The sequence below is a fragment of the Ursus arctos genome, unplaced genomic scaffold (assembly GCF_023065955.2).
Source record: "Ursus arctos isolate Adak ecotype North America unplaced genomic scaffold, UrsArc2.0 scaffold_23, whole genome shotgun sequence".
Taxonomy (NCBI): domain Eukaryota; kingdom Metazoa; phylum Chordata; class Mammalia; order Carnivora; family Ursidae; genus Ursus; species Ursus arctos.
In genome coordinates, this window is record NW_026622908.1 from 32,189,199 (window position 1) to 32,207,378 (window position 18,180).

General features: G+C 52.3%; 1 protein-coding gene across 2 annotated transcripts; it reads right to left on the reverse strand.

Moving 5' to 3' along the window:
* Nucleotides 1–3: 3 nt before the first annotated feature.
* Nucleotides 4–8,995, reverse strand: RAPSN (receptor associated protein of the synapse). Of its 2 annotated transcripts, XM_026511859.3 has the most exons (8): nt 8,437–8,991; nt 7,621–7,959; nt 3,242–3,400; nt 2,621–2,719; nt 2,422–2,544; nt 1,873–1,926; nt 705–904; nt 4–308 (listed from the first exon to the last, which is right to left on the reverse strand). In XM_026511859.3, the coding sequence occupies exons 1-8, from the start codon at nt 8,689–8,691 to the stop codon at nt 236–238; spliced, it is 1,302 nt and encodes a 433-aa protein (XP_026367644.1). In that variant the 5' UTR covers nt 8,692–8,991; the 3' UTR covers nt 4–235. The 2 variants fall into 2 exon arrangements, with proteins under 2 accessions (XP_026367644.1, XP_044244858.1); XM_044388923.3 differs by lacking the exon at nt 1,873–1,926 and having other exon boundaries at nt 8,437–8,995.
* Nucleotides 8,996–18,180: the final 9,185 nt, after the last annotated feature.

Sequence of the window (18,180 nt, forward strand, 5' to 3'; positions counted from 1 at the left end):
CAGTCAGGTACAAACAGTTTATTTTTCTATAAAGAGCAAAGTACAAAGAGGCAGGGAGGGCAGCGGAGCCTGGAGGAGCAACAGTGGGCAGGCCCTGGGCCCTGACAGGTTGGAGGAGGCCCTGGCAGCTGCCCCAGGAGTAAACAGGGCCGATGGGGGGGGGGGGGGGGCGCAGCATGATGGTGGACGGGGAGCAGGGGGACGTGAGGCAGAAGCCCACGACGGCTGGTGGGACTCACACAAAGCCGGGCTTCATGGATGAGCGGCGGCAGTTGGGGCAGCTCCGTGTCCCGTTGTTGTGCAAGCACCTTGGGAGGCAAAGGACTCTGTCCGTTCACTGAACCCAGGCTTCCATCCTGGGCCTGGGCTCTCTCTCCTCCCCTCCCCCCTGCAGGAGCTGGGAAGGTGTCAAGGGAGAGGGTAGGGCCCCCAGGCTCCTCCCCAGGGCCCTGCTTGCCCCTGGCACTCTGTCCCATAGGGCGGGTCTGGCCCTGGGTGTCTGAATCCCATGGCCTTTGAGGGGCCTCGCTCACTTCTCTTTGGGGAGAAGAATGATGGCCTGCTCATGGGGCTGCTGGGAGGATTCAATGAGTTATTATGGGGGAAGCTTTTAGGACACGTTTAGCACGCAGAGAGGCTACATTCGCTGTTACTGTTGTGCGTAGGCCCGCGTACCCCAAAGAGACCGCGGGTGCCGCCCTCACCTGAGGTGGAAGATGTGGGAGCACGGCAGGGCCTGCAGCCGGCTGTTCCTCTCGCCGATGGACTCGCCGCACAGGCCGCAGTAGAGCTCGGTCTCCTCCACGCACTCGTGGAAGCGCACGACGTGGGCGCGCAGCTCGCGCTGCAGCCCCTTGCTGCGGTAGACGCCCTCGCTCAGGCAGTGCAGCTTGAGCTGGCTGAGCTGCGGCCGGGGAAAGGCCAAGTCAGGACGGAGAGCCCCAGACGCTGTCCCCGAGGGCCCGCCGGGCAGTCAGGACACACCGGGTCTGGTCCCAGCCGCGTTCTTGCCTCGCCGATGGGCCTAGGAAAAACGCCCCGCCCTCTCTGGGCCTTGGTTTGCCCTCGTGCAGAATGAGGAGGTGAGACAGGTAGACTCTGGTCCTCACCCCTAGAAGGAGCTGGGAACCCCATGTTTTTGAAGGATTTTATTGACCAGATCTGCTGCATTGACTCCATAATAATTAATTTGCTCTCCTGTTTTTGTTAATTAAATACAACAGCTCATCAGCATTTCTGACTGACCTGAGATACTTGGGTAAAATTGAGTGGCTATAATCTATCCAAAAACAAAGAAATTTGACATTTTCGTTGGGGTGTGCACCGGATCCCAGAGAAACTCGTATTCTTCTAGAAGAAACATTGAGCCTATTTTCAACTTTTAAAGGTTTGGATACAATGATTGAATTTGAGAGGCCACATACTCCAGGAGGAACAAGGGCTTTGGAGTTAAGACAGACCAGGTACAAAGTGTGGGACCTGGAGCACCTCCCTGAGCCTCAGTTTCCTTAACTGTAAAATGGGGCTCGCTGTGCACCCTTTGCAGGGAGACAGTGAGGACTGGGACCAATACCTAGAAGAACGTGTGTGTGCCCCGCTCTTAGTGAGTGAACCCACCGTTGGGAGTTTAAATGACCATCAGGAAACTCTGAGGAATTCTGATGTCCTGGGAGCTACGGAATTCTTGCCCTGCCCTCCAAAGCACTCAGTGGGTAGAAGAGAAACAGCCGGGGTCTGGGAATGGGTGGGGGCAGCTCCCGGAGGTCCAGAAGGGCTCAGGGCATGTGCAGGCTCAGGGCGGCCCTCCCCACACACCCGAGATCCCACCTTGGGCTCTTGACTCCAGACCCAGAAGATAGAATCAGGTCTGACCTTGTTCCCCACTTCCTCGGCCAGGTCCTGGGCTTTCTCGATGGCTTCCAGAGCCTGGAAGGCAAGCACAGGCCAGGGCTGCAGGCACAGCTGTCTGACAGAGGCCTTGGCTCACAGGAAAGGAAGGGGCCGGGAGGGGCGGGCCTGGGGAGGACAGCATGGCCGGGCAGGTACCCTGCGTGTGTGTGAAGGTAGCAAAAGGAGGCTGGAGCCCAGTCACACAGCTGTGTGGTCAAGTTACCTGCTGCCTTAGTTTACTCAGATACAGAATGGGAAGCATATTCCTGTCTCACTGGGTGTTGTGAAATCGTGAAAGCCGTTAAAGCATCCTGAGTTCAAACCCAGCTCTGGCCCTTTACTAGTCGTGGGTCTGGGCACGTCATGGGCCCTCTCTGAGTCTGGAAGATGACTTGGAGTGTACTCACCTCATGGGATTCCGGTGAGGCTGATGTTAGACAAAACGTCTGCACGAGTCTTGCCCAGGACCAGCCCCACAGATTGTTGGCTGACCTACCGGCCCCAAATGGGAGCCCTGGGGAGAGACCTCACCTTGTCCAGCGCCTTCCTGGCTATCCAGCATTTGGCCACGCCCAGCAGCACCTGCACCTGCCCCAGGCGGTTCCCGATCTCTGTCATGATGCTCATGGCGGAGTCATACCTGGGGAAGGCTGTCTGCACAGCCAGGGGAAGGGTGCAGTCAGACTGGGCCAGGCCTGCAGCCCCTCCCTCCGCACCCCAGGGACCTCACCTCCAGGTCACCGCGGCTCCGGTGGATGTCGGCAAAGCAGAGCAGGCAGAGCGCCTGTAGTGGCCGGTCCCCGTGCTGCAGAGCAATCTTCATAGATTCCTGTGAAGGGAGGCGGGCCGCTCAGCCTTCCCATCTGCCCCCCACCACGGGGGTGTCAGTACTCAGTGCGCCACTCTGACAGGGCAGCGCAGGGACCGCCAGCGTCCTCGGAGCGCAGTACACTTAGCGCAATGCCGAGGCCCCACACGGAACCACTGAGGCCTCACGACACCCAGGGAAGTGGACGGAAGTGACTTGATCAAGGGCACCTGGCTAGTAAGTAGCAGCGCTAGGATTTGGACCCAGGCCAGTGGCGCTCCAGAGACTGGCTCTCTTCCTATTTAGAGTCCCCACAGAGGGAGTGTGTGGGGGGAGGGCAGAGGGAAGCCCCCTCCCCTGAGAATGGACTGGAAGGGAGTGAGGTTTGGGGCAGGGAGGTGGGCAGAACTGATGCATCCTTCAGGGGCTCATGGAGAAGGGGGCCAAGGGCAAATCTCAGGGCCCTAAGCGGGCTGATGGGGAAGGAGGACCCCCGAGCCCACACCGCCACCCCCCGCCTGCCCGCCTTCCCTCCTGCCCCACCTCACAACACTCCATGGCGCTGCCCAGGTGGCCCAGCAGGCGGTAGGCCACGGCCATGTGGTACTGGCTCATGGCCCGGTACTTGAGGCTCCAGCCCTTGCCGTAGTCGCTAACGAGCTCTGCGGCCTTGCAGGGAAAGAACAGGGCTTTCTCGTAGTCCTGCGGGGGACACAGGGAGGAGGGGGGACAAGAAGGGGCACACTGAATGGCCAGAGCTGCCCCTAAGTCAAGGGCTCCAGGGCCTGCCTGGCTTCTCCGTCAACCCCTAGGCCCCGCTGGTGTTCACTCATTCATGCAAGTGTCCCAGGAAAGAGTGATCCGGGCAGAGGGAACAGCCACTGAAAAGGTGTGGGCTCCATGAACGTAGGGATTTTCATCAGGTTTCAACATCCCAAGAGCCTAGCACAGTTCTTGGCACTTAGTAGATGCACAATGAGTATTTGTTGAATGAATGAATGAATGAATGAATGGGCACAAAAATACAGTTGGCTTCTCTTCTTAGTCCCAGTTGGGCCCCTTATCTTCAGAGACACACAAAAGGGGGTACCAGGCCCCCCACTAGTGTTTGCCCCCCAGTACCCAGCAGCAGGTGCTCAGCAAAGGCTCAGTGACTGATTGCCAGCACAGTGAGCTCCCAAGAACATCGGGACAGACTCTCTGAGGCAATGAAATCATTCCTTCACCCCTTCTTTCTCCTCAAACCTCCAAATGCTCTTTCTACCTGTCCATTATCAGCTAATGACCTTCCTTCATACTCCACAGGGAAAACAGGAGAAAGTCAGAGAGGACTCCCTTCTCCACCAAGTCCTCAAGACGGACCTTTCTGCCTCCTGCCTGCCACTCCGGAGGAGGAATCCCTGCTCCTACAGATGTGAGTCCCCCCAAGGGGCGCTGGAACAAAGCCCCCGTCTCTTTCGGACTCAATTATTCCTGTTGGCGTATAAACACATCCTGGCATTTCTTACCTCATTAAAAAAAAAAAATCAAAATCAAACAACCTTCTTTTGACCTCGTGTCCCCTTCAGCTATAGCCCCATTGCTCTGTTCTTTCTCATAGAAAATCTGTATCTTTCACTTAGTATCTAACAAGCATCTCCAAGTTAATATGACCAAAAAGAACTCCAATAAAAACCTGTTTCTCACAAATTTTGTTATGTACTTTTTTTTAAGTTTTATTTATGTAAGTAATCTTTATATGCAACATGGGGCAGGACCTCACAGCCCTGAGATCAAAAGTCGCACGCTCTACCAACGGAGCCAGCTCAGTGCCCCTTGTGACATAATTTTAAAATCTGAAGCCATGTAAATGTTCTATTGCTTCAAAATTTTTTAATTTAACTTTTTTAAAAACCCTAAAAATAGAAAATGGAAATAAATGACCCTAACCGCAAAATATCAAATTAATATAATTAATTAATTATAAAAAGTTTGATTATAGAATTAGTATAAAATAATAATACAACATACTATAAAAATATAATGCGATAAGATATCATTATACTATAATGAATTATATTGCAATACAGTAATATAACCACACAGAAAAAAATAATTATTTCAATGTATGACCTTGGACAGTTCATCCATAGTGGGATATTTGATAAAGACAAAAGAACAGCAAAGAAATCTTAAACTTCCTTCGGTTGTCTTTTTTTTTTTTTTTAAGTAATATTGGTATTGTCTTTGGAAAGTATTTTGTAGGATAAAATAAATATGTAAATACGTTGCTAAAAGCCAACATTTTCAGTCTAAGAAAAAAGAGAATCAAGATTAAAATAAATTAAGGAAAATCCTGAAACATTAGATTTGAATTGCAAATATTAGCATAAACTTCAGTTGTCTTGGCAACTAAAAAGATTTAGAAGCCATCACAACCTAGTAGCAATGAGCACCTTGAGAACCCACATTTGGTCTTTAATACAATTTCCCACCAAAAAGAGCCCAGAGAAATGGCTGATTCCAGGTCTGGGGCAGGGAATATACAAAATGAGCCTGGGTCAGTTCATCGTTGCAGAAAACAAGAACGCTTTCAATGTTTAAATAAGGTCTCTCCAAAAGGACACAGGAGCCGTATTAAAGGAATTCCATTAGCTAAAGTCAAGATAATTTGAGCATCACAAGGCACAATATTGCAATTAACTGAAGAAGACTGACTATTTTTTTAAAAATGCAGGGTTTCATAACAGTACTCCACCCCAAGAAATCAAAACAAATACGTATGATCACGGAAGGCAGCTGTGACTTTAACTCCTCATCATCAAAGTGGTAGCTAGAGGAAGAAGTGTTTATTCTGTCTTTCCTGTAGGAACTGCATTTCAGAGGACCCAAACAGCCCCATGTGATGGGGGAGAGTTCTTCCTTAGAGAAAAATCCAGCCAACAACTGTAGAAGGAAAGTTGTTGGAAATTGCCGTTTCCTTACAGTTGGAAGAAGAGAACTGATTGGGGCAACAAACATCACTGGGTGCTAAATCCATTACGAAAACTGGGGCCTCAGAGCTGAATTTCTACAGGGGGCTGGAGCGTCACGCCCCCCCAAGTTCACCTGCTGGTCAGGAAAGGAAAAAACGCTAACCCTAAAACCGAGAGATGGGGTTGTCGCCCCCTCTATCGGATGTGATGAGGCACTGACACGGTCGTCTCACCAAAGAGGTGGGACCCGAGTCTTCCCAGGTCACTAAGTTCCAGTTCGCAGGGAGCAAAGGGGAGGGGAAAGCTTGCACTTGGCTCCAGGCCAACAAACAAAAACAAAACCCAGTCACATGACTCCTCGCGGAAGCAATGGGACAACGAAATGAAACCTGTTACAGGGCAATCAGCCTGCCTTGTTAGATAAATCCTGGAAAACAAAGAGGAGGGGAGCCATCTTCTACTGAAGGAGACTTAGAGGAGACAGAATGCCCCCTACTGGTGTGCACGTTTGGGTTCCAATTTACTGAAGCCGAGGGTAGAGGCGTGTTTTCAGGATAAGCGGAGAAATACAAGAGATAATTGTGATTATGTAAGAAAGTGTCCTTATATAAGAAAATGTCTTTTTTTTTTTCTTTCAGAGATACATACTGAACTACTTCGGGGTAAAATACCACGATGTCTATAATTTCATGTCACAACACTTCAGTTAAAAATATGTAAATCACATATGGCATAATATTAATAATCGCTCAATCTAAGTGGTGGGGATATGGAGGTTCATGATATTATTCTCTCAGTTTTCCTGTATGGGTAATTGTCTTCATAATAGAAAAGGTTTTAAAACACCCCATCCCTCTCCCATCTAGCGAATCTCACTGAGTGGGTTCTTCCTACGTCTGGTTGCTGAAAACATCCTCGGTGTCGTCCTGGATGACTCTCATTTTCTTGCACTCCGCCTCTGATTCATCAGCATGTATACGCCCATTTACCCCAAGATTTATCAAGCATCTACTTTGTGCCGGGCATCAACATTCCCCATGGCCCAAGCGTAGCCTGGCTGCCTCAGGGTCCCAGGAGAACAAACACTCGACCAGAAACAAGTCATCGTCACTGGCTCTGTCAGTTCATCCCGATCTGCCTTCTCCCCACCCCACTCCGCTTACCTCTTCGTTCTCACCACCTCCTACCTCCTTCTCACACACCTGCCGTGGCCATACTGGCTCCCCCATCCCTGGAATAGGCCAGCTATGCCCCCCTCCTCATCCAGGGCAGGGTTTTGCTTTAACTGTTGTCTCTTTTTCAAGCTTTTGCCAGATTTCTGCATGGCTTACCCTCTCATGTGCTTCCGTCATCAGACTGACAGCACCTCTATGAGGCCTTCCAATCACACTATTTGGAATTGCGACACCCCGTCCTCGGGACTTCGCACCCCCTTTTCCTGCCTTCCTTTCTCCTTAGCACTTTTCTAGCGTGCTATGATTGACTTACTGATTGTGTTTATTTGACTTTTTCCAGAATGCAAGCTTCCCAAGGCCAGGGGCTTGGCTGTTGTTTTCCCTGCTTGCATCCCAAGCCCGCAGAGCCCGGCATAGAGTGGACAGTCAATAAATACTTGACGAACGAGTCCTTACGACCGCGCTGGAAGGTGGGCCCTATCCTCCCTCATTTTATAGACGTACCTACCAAGGTTCAGAGACGAGAGGAGCCAAGACCACATAGCAAACACGGGGCAGTACGGGTTCATGGCCAGTCCTCACAAGAGCCAGCCTCCCATTCCCCCAGGAAGGCAGACAAATCAAGGTTTGAATTCTGGCCCTGCCCTTCCTGGGAAGTCTCCACCTTCCTGGGTGAGTCTTCCCTCTCAGACTCTCCTCTGTGGGAGGACGGAGCAAGGTCCTGAATGGGGAGCGCTGCTGGCAGGAGGGTGTCAGGGGACCCTCCCCCGCCCGCCCCCGGGCCCAGGCCCACCTTGACCTGGGCATAGAAGCTGCCCAGGCTGCAGCAGACGCGGCACTCGAGCATGGCGTCGTCATTGTTGTGGGCATAGCGCAGGGCCTTCTCGAAGCTCTCCAGGGCCTTCTGGAAGAGGCTGAGGCCCAGGAAGGCATTGCCCATGCTCAGGCTGACCTGACCTCCGAGCTGGGCTCCTGCCCTGGTGCCGGGCAGGCCGAGGCAGGTCTTGCAGTAGGAGATGGTCTTGTGGAACTCACACAGCTTCTCGTTGCTGCGCGCCAGGTTCAGGTAGCTCTCCAGAAGGAAGTCCGCGTCCTCCAGCTCCCGGGCGGTGTCGATCTGCACCACGGCGAACTGCCCGGAGGGTGGGGGCGGGGCGGTCAGCCTGGACTCCGAGCCTCGGACCCGGGCCTCCTCCCTGCCTCGCCGCCCAGGCCTCGGACCCAGCGCTCACGGCCGAGGCCTCAGATGAGTTCTCCGCTCGCAGCCATAGGCTAGAAGCGTCAGAGGCCTGGAGCCAAACTCAGACCTATAGCCTTCACCTTTCGACCCCTAGCGGCACCACCCGCCCACCCGCCTACCCCCAGCCCCAGAGCTGGAGCTCATGCCCCCCCAGGTTCCGACTCGGCAGCGCAAACAGGAAGGCTGAACCTAGATTCCGAGACTCGGCCTGGAGATTCCCGAACCCTGCAGCTGAGAAGCTCAGTCTCAGAGCGAAGAGCAAGGCCACGAGGGCCTTAGACTGGACTCAGAGCCCCGCAGGGCTGGGCGGCTGGCCTGCGGGACAGGGGGGTGCCTGAAGAGGCGGGAGGGTCCGAAGCCCGGGCCCACCTTCAGCATCTCCTTGTAGCGGCCCATCTCCGAGTGCGCTGTGACCAGGCAGCCCAGCACGCGGAAGCGCCCCACGAGGTCGGCGCTCTTCTCCAGCACCTTCGTCCACACGTGCAGTGCCTTCTCCGTCTGGTTAGACTGGTACAGCTGGAGCCCCTTCTCGATCTGCTGCTTCGTCTGGTCCTGCCCCATCGTTCTGGAGCCCCGAGCCGCCCAAGGATGGAGAGACCGGGGTGGTTCTGGGCTTCTAGGCATTCATGGCGGGGACCCCGATGCCAGCTGCCCACGGAGCCCCAGGAAGGAGAGCAGCGTGAGGCAGGAGCCGAGCAGGGCCTGGATGGAGAGCGGGCGCCACCCTGAGAACAAAGCTCGTCCGGCCCCTCTCCGCAGCTGTCCCTGCCAGTTGGGGCCACGTGGCCGCTGAGGAATGTCAGCCACAGTGTCACACGGGCCTCTGCCGCACCTACCCCCAAGCTGGGAGGCGGCTTCCCAGGGATGCAGGCACCCTGCGCCCCGGGCACCCTCTTTGGTGTCCCTTCAGAGCCTCTGACACCGGTCCCGACCTCCCTGGCAGTGCGGGCCCTCCCGGCAGCCTGGCCAAGGATCCGCCTCCAGGGACGAGCTGAGGGCCTGGAGGAGTGGGGACGAAGCGAGGCAGGTGGCCGGCCCTGAGCCCTGCCTCTCCCCATCATAACCTTCCCCCTAGACCTACCCTCCCCCAGGCTTTGTTTCTGGGATTCGCTGGCCACTGGGCACCGAGGTCTCTTATCCGTGGGCATGCCCCCACCATTCCCAAGCCAAGTCGCTCACCTCTCTGCGCCTCAGCTTCCTCGTCTGTCAAATGAGGATAACAACAGGCTAGTAAGCCCTGACTCAGGGGGCTGTTGGAGGCAGCATAGGGTAGTGGGGAACAGTGTGGACCCTGGAGCCAGGCTGACTCTGCCATTTACTAGCTGTGTGGGCCGTGTGACTGTGGGCAAGAGCGCACTGCTACCTCCCGCAGCGGATTGTTAGAACGAATGACCTCCTAGTTGAAGAGGACACAGAACAGCAAGAGGTCATCCCGAGCTGTGTCCGACTGCTCCCTGGCACACTGCCCACAGGGACAGGAGCTGATCCCTGAAGGGTTAAGAAGTGTCCCAAGTCCAATCCCCATCCCAGTTTGAAAGGGTCCCTAACAATGAGCTTTAATGCCAGACACTGTGGAGAAGGGCAACGTCTTATGCAGGGAGCAAACTCTTGAAATATGGGGGCTCCTAGTGTGGAGAGGCTCTAGGGAATGGGATCCCGCCAACTCCACCAGCTCGTCTCCTCCCGCCCCCATTTTTCTCCTTCCTCTCTGCACACCAGGCTCAATCTTGCCCTAGGCAAAGTTCATACCTTCAGAGTGGACAGAGTTTTGAGTACATTCACAAATTTGTGCATAGATCACCACTAATTCCAGAACATTTTAACCACGTCAAAAAGAAGCCCCATACTGATAAGCAGTCACTCCATTCCTCCTGTTATAGCTGAAGCGATGTCCTCCCTGATTCATATGTTGAATTCTCCTTTTAAAGATATTTAAAATTTATTTGAGAGAGAGAGAGAAAGGGAGAGAATGAGCAGGGGAGGGGCAGAGGGAGAAGCACCCTCCCCACTGAGCAGGGAGCCCGATGCAGGGCTCCATCCCAGGGCCCCAGGATCATGAGCTGAGCCAAAGGCAGACACTTAACAGAGCCACCCAGGTGCCCCAATTCTTTTTTTTTTTTTTTTAAGAGTTATTTAGTTATTTGAGAGAGACAGAGTGTGTGTGTGAGTGTGCACACATGAACCCCGAGGAGGGGCAGAGGAAGAGGGAGAGAGAGAAGCTCAAGCAGACTCCTGCTGAGCACGGAGCCTAGTGCACTGGGCTCTGTCTCACAACCCTGAGATCATGACCTGAGCTGAAATCAAGAGTCAGCTGCTTAACCGACTGAGCGCCCAGGCTCGTAAGTTGAATTCTTTTGTTTTTGTTTTCAAAACCTCAGAGACTCCTCTAAGTGTGTGGGTATGTGTATTTTTTTTTTTTTAAGATTTTATTTATTTATTTGAGAGAGAACACAAGCAGGGGGAGCAGCAGGCAGAGGGAGAAGAAGTCTCCACGCTGAGCAGGGAGCCCGATGCGGGACTTGATCCCAGGACCCCAGGATCATGTCCTGAGCCGAAGGCAGACACTTCACCGACTCAGGAACCCAGGCTCATATGCTGACTTTTTAACCCCCAGATGGGATGTACTTGGAGACCCCGTCTGTAAAGAGGTAAAGTGAGGTCATGAGGGTGGGCCCTAATCCAGTACGACTAGTGTCATGAGATCAGGACACAGACGAGGTAAGACCAAATAAAGACACAGGAAAGACACAAGCCATCTCCAAGCCAAGGAGAGAGGCCTCAGGAGGAATCCACCCTCTGGACACCTTGATCTCTGACTTCCGGCCTCTGGAACTGTGAGAAAATAAATTTCTACTGTTTAAGCCACTCAGTCTGTGGCCCTTTGTTTTGTCTTTTAGGTGTATTTATTTAAGCAATCTTTACACCCAGCATGGGGCTCAAATTCACGGCCCTGCGATCAAGAACCACTCGCTCCACTGAGCCAGTCTGGCGCCCCGTCGGCACTCACACAGCGCATGGCCCATACCTGCTTTCCATGGAATTCTCTATTCTGGACATTTCATAGAAATGCAATCATACAACCTGTGGCCTTTGGTGACTGACTTCTTTCACTTCGCTTCATGTTTTCAAGGTTCAACCATACTGTAAATCAGTACTTCATTCCTTTTGATGGCTGAGTAGCAGTCATTGCAGGGACCTACCCTTTTATTGAGCCGTTCATTAGCTGCTGGACATTTGGGGGTTGTTTCACTTTTTTGGCTGTAAAGAGTTAACAGTGCTATGAACATGTGTGTACAAATCTTCTTATTTTCGTTTTTATTGTGTTCCCCTTCTGAAGAATGGCCAACCTGTTTGCCCCAGGGCCTTTGTGCCTCTTGATTCTTTTCCTCCTCTCTACCCCAGCATTCTGCCTAGTGACCTTCTAGTTAGGGTGAATCGGCTTATTATATTTTCATGCAGAATTACATTCCATTCTGATACAAGACTTCTCTCTATAGTTTTATGGTCATCCATAAGGTTATTTGCTTAACATCTGTTTCCCCTACTCAGGCGGATGGGCAGTGACTGTCTCACCAACTTCCAGGGCAAGGCCGGGCACACAGGGGTTACTCAATAAACGTGCTGAAGGAATGAATGGGCCAAAGGGGAGGAACAAAAGTACTTTTGAAATTTAAAGCAACTGTTGCAGGCTTCACAGCCTATCTGCCATGTTCCTGCCCCAGCCCCGGGGGCAGAGACGGCTTCCTGTTTACTGTGAGCCGAGCAGGTCCAGAGAAGGGCGATCTGGGGCAGGGGGCACATCACCAGCTCAGGGGTCTAGGCCCCGGGGTCACAGCTCAGCAGAGGTGGAGAGGATTTAGGAGTAGACCCCTGGGACTAGGCAAGGCCATCAGGGCTCCCCAGGGGAAGTGCTCTTGAACCCTCACCTCGGGAAGGTGGGAGAGGGGGCGAGGGGGAGAGGTGCAGGGGAGTTGGCTGGGATCTTCCTCTCATCTGGGAGGGTGGGTCCTTGGTGAAAGTTAACCTCCAGAGGGGAAGTAAGCTGGGCCCACACGGAAAGTGCTGAAGGGCTCGCAGATTCTCTTCCACTCAATAGTCCAGACCGGAGCTTGGCGGGAAGGACACGGGCAGCCCGCATCCGTGCCCCAAAGGAGTCTGGGAGCCTTCTGGGTACCTGAGAACTCAAATGATCTCAAAACGTGAAAACTTTACAGGAGAAAGGTTTCCTCCTTCTTCGCTGACTACTGCACAAACTTATGTCAAAGTCAAGCTCCGTTGAGGCAAGTGCTGTGGTTTGTCTTTGTACCCCAGCACCTGCACGGCCCCTGGCAAAGTGAGAGACCAACAGATGACAGCTAACATTTTCTGAGCCAAGCATTTCCTCCAGTTTACAGATAAGGAAACTGAGGCACTGAGCAGTAACATGACTTGCCCAAGACCACACAGCTAGAGACCGAGCGGGGACTGGATCTGAGCGATGTGACTTAGGGGTCCCACTCTTAACCACGACACTGTCCCAGAAAGGATGGAGAGGGAGACAAGCAAAGGGGAATGGGACACCCATTTTCAGAAATCACAGTGATCTTTACCTGACACACAAGCTCCCTGGGAACCTTGGCCAAGACTGTGGTCAGGGTGGCTGGAGGAACTGTATACGAAGGAGGCTAAGGTGGAGGCAGACGAATGGCCCCTGGAAGTTGGAAGGACAACCACAAGACCCAACCGTCTTTTCTGGGCCACTTAACTTCCCGGGGGGGCTGGGGTACGACACAGGGGCACAGAGGCTTCTTCCAAGTGCCGTCGTGTCAGGCACCAGCTCAGGCCTCACAGGTTAGACCCCTGCTTTCTAATCAGAAGTAGAAAATCTGAAGTTTGGGCCTGAAGCAGGGGTCTCTGTGTGTCTATCTGGCATGTGAGCGCTGAAGAGCTCCACGTCGGTTGGGCTCCATCTGTCACTTGGGAGACTTCAGACAAAACTCTGCATTTCGTGCTTCTCCTGAAGACCAGAGGCTCAGGCACACCGGGCCCTGGGATTCTGCACGGTGCAGACCGCATCTCACTCCCACTGTGGTCGCCTTGACACTGAGGCCAAGTGTCACTTGTCATCTTAGATGGGACTCCTTCCACTCCCTTGCATCACCTGCCCGGCCCCTATTCCAAAGCATGACAAACGTAACCCGAGGGGACTGTCCCAGGCCCCCTCTGCCACGAGCCGTGGGGTCCTGGGGCAGTTTGTCCTCACAACAAATTCATTTTCCTGGTTGTAAATGGGGTTATCACCTCTCTGGTAATGTTTCTATGAAAACCAAATGAAAAGATAAAACAAGACCTTGCTTTGAAAACAAGTCGTTGAACTAATGCTCCAATCATGGGCCTCCTGAACCTTCCTGGAATTGGCTTTTACTGTCCATAATAGTGGGAAAACGAGAAAGAATCTATGTCCAGTAGGAAAGTGGTTAAGAAACCATGACATGCTATATAGCCTCTCAAATGAAAGCTGCCGACCCCGGTGTCCACACCCAGATGGAAAGGTGCCCGCGACATAGTAACTGAAAAAACGCATGCAGAATATTCTGTACATGATGGCACGATCTCATTTTTATTAACAGAAATTATATATGTACATATTTTTTGTCTATAGAGAGAAAAATTCTGGAAGCATACTTACCCCATCTGTTTAACAGTTATCAATGGGCTGTGGGATGGGGAAACGCTCACTTTTAACTTTTATATACTTAGGGTTGTTAGCAAGTTGAGCGAGTGTCTGCCAGGGGCGGCCCTGAGCCAATCTCTCATCTTCCCGGCTCTGCTGGGTGGGTGTTTTCACTTCCATTTGGCAGATGAGGAATTTGAGGCTGACAGAACAAGTCACTTGCCCAAGGTCACAGGGACTGGTGGGATAACCAGATTAAGAGATTCCTGAACAAAGCTTTTCCCGCCTTACTCTGAAGTCTCTTCTACAGAACTGTATTACTGTTTTGCATTTAAAAAACCCTCAAACCCTAAAATGATTTTTTAAAGCTTTAGAGAGAGCGGGGGGGGGGGGGGGGGGGGCAGGGGCGGAAGGAGAGGGAGAGAAGCAGACTCCCCGCTGAGCAGGGAGCGCAATGTGGGACTCGATCCCACAACCCTGGGATCATGACCTGATCCGAAATCAAGAGTCAGATGCTTAACCGCCTGTGCCACCCAGGCGCCCTAAAATGATTTTGTAAAAGGTCATTGTGTTATGTAAGCCTCTGGGCGCACCTGACCTCAGGGATGACTGGGTCAGCGGCACTCTCAAGGCCGGAGGACCGCAGGTGGCTGCCCCTCTCTGGGGAGTTCCCAGACTGCCAAAGGGACCCTCCAGCAGCCCAGGGCCACGCAGGGGCTGGCACCAATTTCCTGGTGGGACGGCACGCCTGGCCACTGCCTGGAACCTGTGTTAGAATTCCTGTGCAGTCGCTCTAAGGGACTTGGCTGTCTTGTTACATGGCCACTGAGGGCCTGCGGAGAACTAGCGAGCAATCCATAACGAGCTATGAAATTACTCCCTTTCTTCTGGAATGGATGGAAACTTCCAGCTCCAACTCGAATGTAGTGGGGCAGAGGGAAGCACATCAGGAGGCTCTTGAACAAAACCACCAGCATTTTGTGGCATCTGCTCATTGATTCGTTAAACGTTTCCTGAACACTTGTTACCTGCCAGCCCCGGGGGCTCCGGCGAGGAACCAGACATGCAGGGTCCCTGCCTTCATGAAGCTCCGTTCCAGAGATGGAGTTTAACCCGGGGCCCACCTTAGACGCTCTCAAAGGAATATGCTCTAGGGGCACGTCGGAATCAGGCGGACCTGGCTTAAAAACCCCCCTCGCCTACTCCCAGCTGTATGACAGGGACTGCAGCTTCTCCGCGCCTCAGTCTCTGCCTTCCCATGCTGTCAGGTGCGGGGCGGGCGAGGAGAACAGCTCCAACACGGGGCTTGAACTCACCACCCTGACATGGAGACCTGGGTCCAGATCAGGAGTCGGACACTTAACCGACTGAGCCACCCAGGCGCCCCTATTTCGTCTTCCTAATGCAGAGTAACATCTAGAACAGTCGTGACCACTGAAGTGACTGCCACGATGGAAATGTTGTAGGCCCTGCACCGTCCAGTACAGGAGCCCCCGGTCACATGTGGCTTCGTGGTGAAAGTGAGGAATGAAAACTCTTAGTTACACAGCTACAGTGGCTAGTGGCTCGTCGAACTGGACAGGGCAGGCAGGTCCAGAAGGCAGCCAGAGGCAGGGTGAGGCGGCCGTGCAGTGGGTAAAGAGGAGGAGCTGCAGAAGTCGAAGGGGCAGGGGCGGCAGGAACGTGGCTGGATTTCGAGGCGGCAGGCTCAGGACCAGGAACGGCAGCAGCAGGTGGCACAAGCCTAGCGCGGTGAGCTGCTCTCAAGGAGGGGGAGGAAAGAACATGCCTTGGGAGGTAGGCTCAGTGAAAGCCAGAAACAAAAGGCACATATTCTACGACCGCATTTACAGGACAGGTCCAGAATAAGCAAATCTCTAGAGCAGAAAGATTCACGGTTGCCAGGGGCTGGGAACGAGGGGGAGGTGAGAAGGGGAGTGACTGCTAATGAGTACAGGGCTTCTTTGAGGGGTGAAGAAAATGTTCTAAAATTAGGTTGTGGTGATGGTTGCACAACACTGAACTCCAAGGACTTGTCCCCTTTGAGTGGGTCAATTGTATGGGTTTAAAAACACCAAAACCTCATCAGGAGGCCTCAGGACAGTGGGACCCCCTTGGGGGTGGAGGGGGCGTTAGTGGGGATGCAGGCAGGCCTCAAGCCCTGCAGCCGTGGCTGCAGGGATGTCAGGACGGCTCTTCCCAGTTGAACCGTGTTTCATTTTCCCTCCCAAGATTCTTTGATTTAAAAAAGCAAGAGCCGTCCCTAGAGCTGAAGCCTTTACCAGGAAAAGAGAAAGTCAATGTATGCAGAAGAAATTAAACACCAGATGGTGGGGGCTGGAAAGGACTCCTGAGAGAGAAGAAGATGCTTGAGAGAGGCAGAAGGTGCAAGAAACAGCCATCTCTGATCCCTCCTGGAAGGGCAGCGCTGACAGTTGTGTGACATTCCCAGCGGTGAAGTCACAAACCTGATCTCATTTCCTTCTGGATGCCTTTCTTCATCAGGGACTGAGAGGCTCAGGGGAACACAGTGTGTGGAAGACCTGGGAGTGTCGGGGGAGGTGCGTGCTGGCCAAGAAAGCCGACACAGGGGCTGCCTCTGTGGTGACCCGGGAACCAGGAGTGTGGCCATAACTAGGTGCTGAGGAATCTATTCAAAAATAAAAGGTGACCGCATGTGGGTTTCAAAAAGGAATACAGTTTCAGACAAAGCTATATGATTACAAAGGTGCACAAGCCTACATTTTTAAAAGGTTAAAAACAGTACTTTGGGCATATTCTTTTTGGTAAATTATAAACAGAAACAAAAGCCTAAGTACAAGGTCAAACTGAAAGATGGAAGTTGTACTTCACATTCTATTTTTATATCAAGTTCTACCTCCGGAGAGCAAGAGTCCCAAAGCAAAGACTTAAAGACAAGATCTGCCACCTTGATCTTGAGTGACAGGAGAATCTGCTAGATGGGAGAGCACTTCAGGTTCAACCACCCTGTCCGCACAGAGGAAACGAGTCAGGAAGGGAGTCCTCAAAGCCCCCGACTCTCCATCTTGGCCCCATTTCCCAGAGTGTGAAATGCCCTCTTTGAGAAGGCACCTTATGGGCATTTCATATATGTTGGTTATGTGGTTTAATGTGTACTTAAACACATATAATGTACATTTAAAAACAATTAAAATATGAAACTTGTGATTTCATAAATATTAATGGTCAGAATGACGTGAAGTTGAAATAAGTGCATTTCAAGTTGGTTTAAAACCTCAGGTGGTGTAACTGACGCCACCATTTACCAGACTGTAAAAGTGCTGAATACCACTGAATTACCTGCTTACGAACGGTTTAAGAAGAAAATTTTGGGGGCACCTGGGTGGCGCAGTCGTTAAGCATCTGCCTTTGGCTCAGGGCGTGATGCCAGCGTTCTGGAATCGAGCCCCACATCAGGCTCCTCCGCTATGAGCCTGCTTCTTCCTCTCCCACTCCCCCTGCTTGTGTTCCCTCTCTCGCTGGCTGTCTCTATCGCTGTCGAATAAATAAATAAAATCTTTAAAAAAAATTTTTGTATTTTGCCACAATGGAAAAAAAACCAATTAGGTAAAGAATAGTGGTGGACCTGAGTGGACAGGAATGACGGAACAACCTGAGTGGCAGGAATGATGCAGGAAGCACCCCGCTCCTCACGGGAAGTGAAACCTCATCGACCGTGCTGACCACCTACCTGGGAGCAGGGAGTTACCAGTAAATCCCTTCTACACCAAGACAGCTGCTCTAAGGAGGGCCAGGCTGCAACGGTTCACCCCCTGAGGGAGCCACAAGAGCGGAAGGCCCCCCAGCTTCCCTTCACTAGAGCCTGGAGGACACCGTGCAATCGTGTGATGAGAAGACACAGGTTAACTGAAGCATGTTTATTTGCTTTTCTGCAGTACTTCCCTCAGTCGTGCCTAAGAGAAAGGGCTTGGGAGGTGGGCAGACCTGGGTTGATTCTCAGTGCACACCACTTTCTAATAGGCAACACCATTCCTTTTTTTTTTTTTTTACTATTTATTTTGAGAGAGAGAGAGAGAGAACACCAGCGGGAAGGGCAGAGGAAGGAGAGGGAATCTCGGGCAGACTGCACACTCAGCGCTGAGCCCGGCCTCACCTCAAGACTCTGAGGTCACAACCTGAGCTGAAACCAAGAGTCGGACGCTTAACCGACTGCACCACCCAGGCGCCCCAGCTCAATTTCTTTTAACCTCAGTTTGCTCATCTACAAAATGGGGACGGGAAGAGTAGCTCCCTCCCAGGGATGTTATAAAGATTAAAACATGTAACATATATCAAGGGTTTCCCATAGCACTTGGACTGTGGTAAACAATGAACATTAGCGAGGATAATTACTACAGAGTAATACAAAGTTTTCACTTTAAAAATTTTTTAAAGATTTTATTTGAGAGGGAGAGCTAGCAAGAGAGAGCATGAGCGGA

What these genes read in the sequence shown, in the direction of transcription:
- RAPSN (XM_026511859.3), bottom strand. Translation starts at nt 8,691, where the DNA reads ATGCCTAGAAGCCCAGAACCACCCCGGTCTCTCCATCCTTGGGCGGCT. An exon ending in GCTTCTATGCCCAGGTCAAG is followed by an intron (nt 3,401 to 7,620) that starts GTGGGCCTGGGC and finishes TGTCCCCCGCAG; the next exon opens with GACTACGAGAAAGCCCTGTT. An exon ending in GCGCCATGGAGTGTTGTGAG is followed by an intron (nt 2,720 to 3,241) that starts GTGGGGCAGGAG and finishes CTCCCTTCACAG; the next exon opens with GAATCTATGAAGATTGCTCT.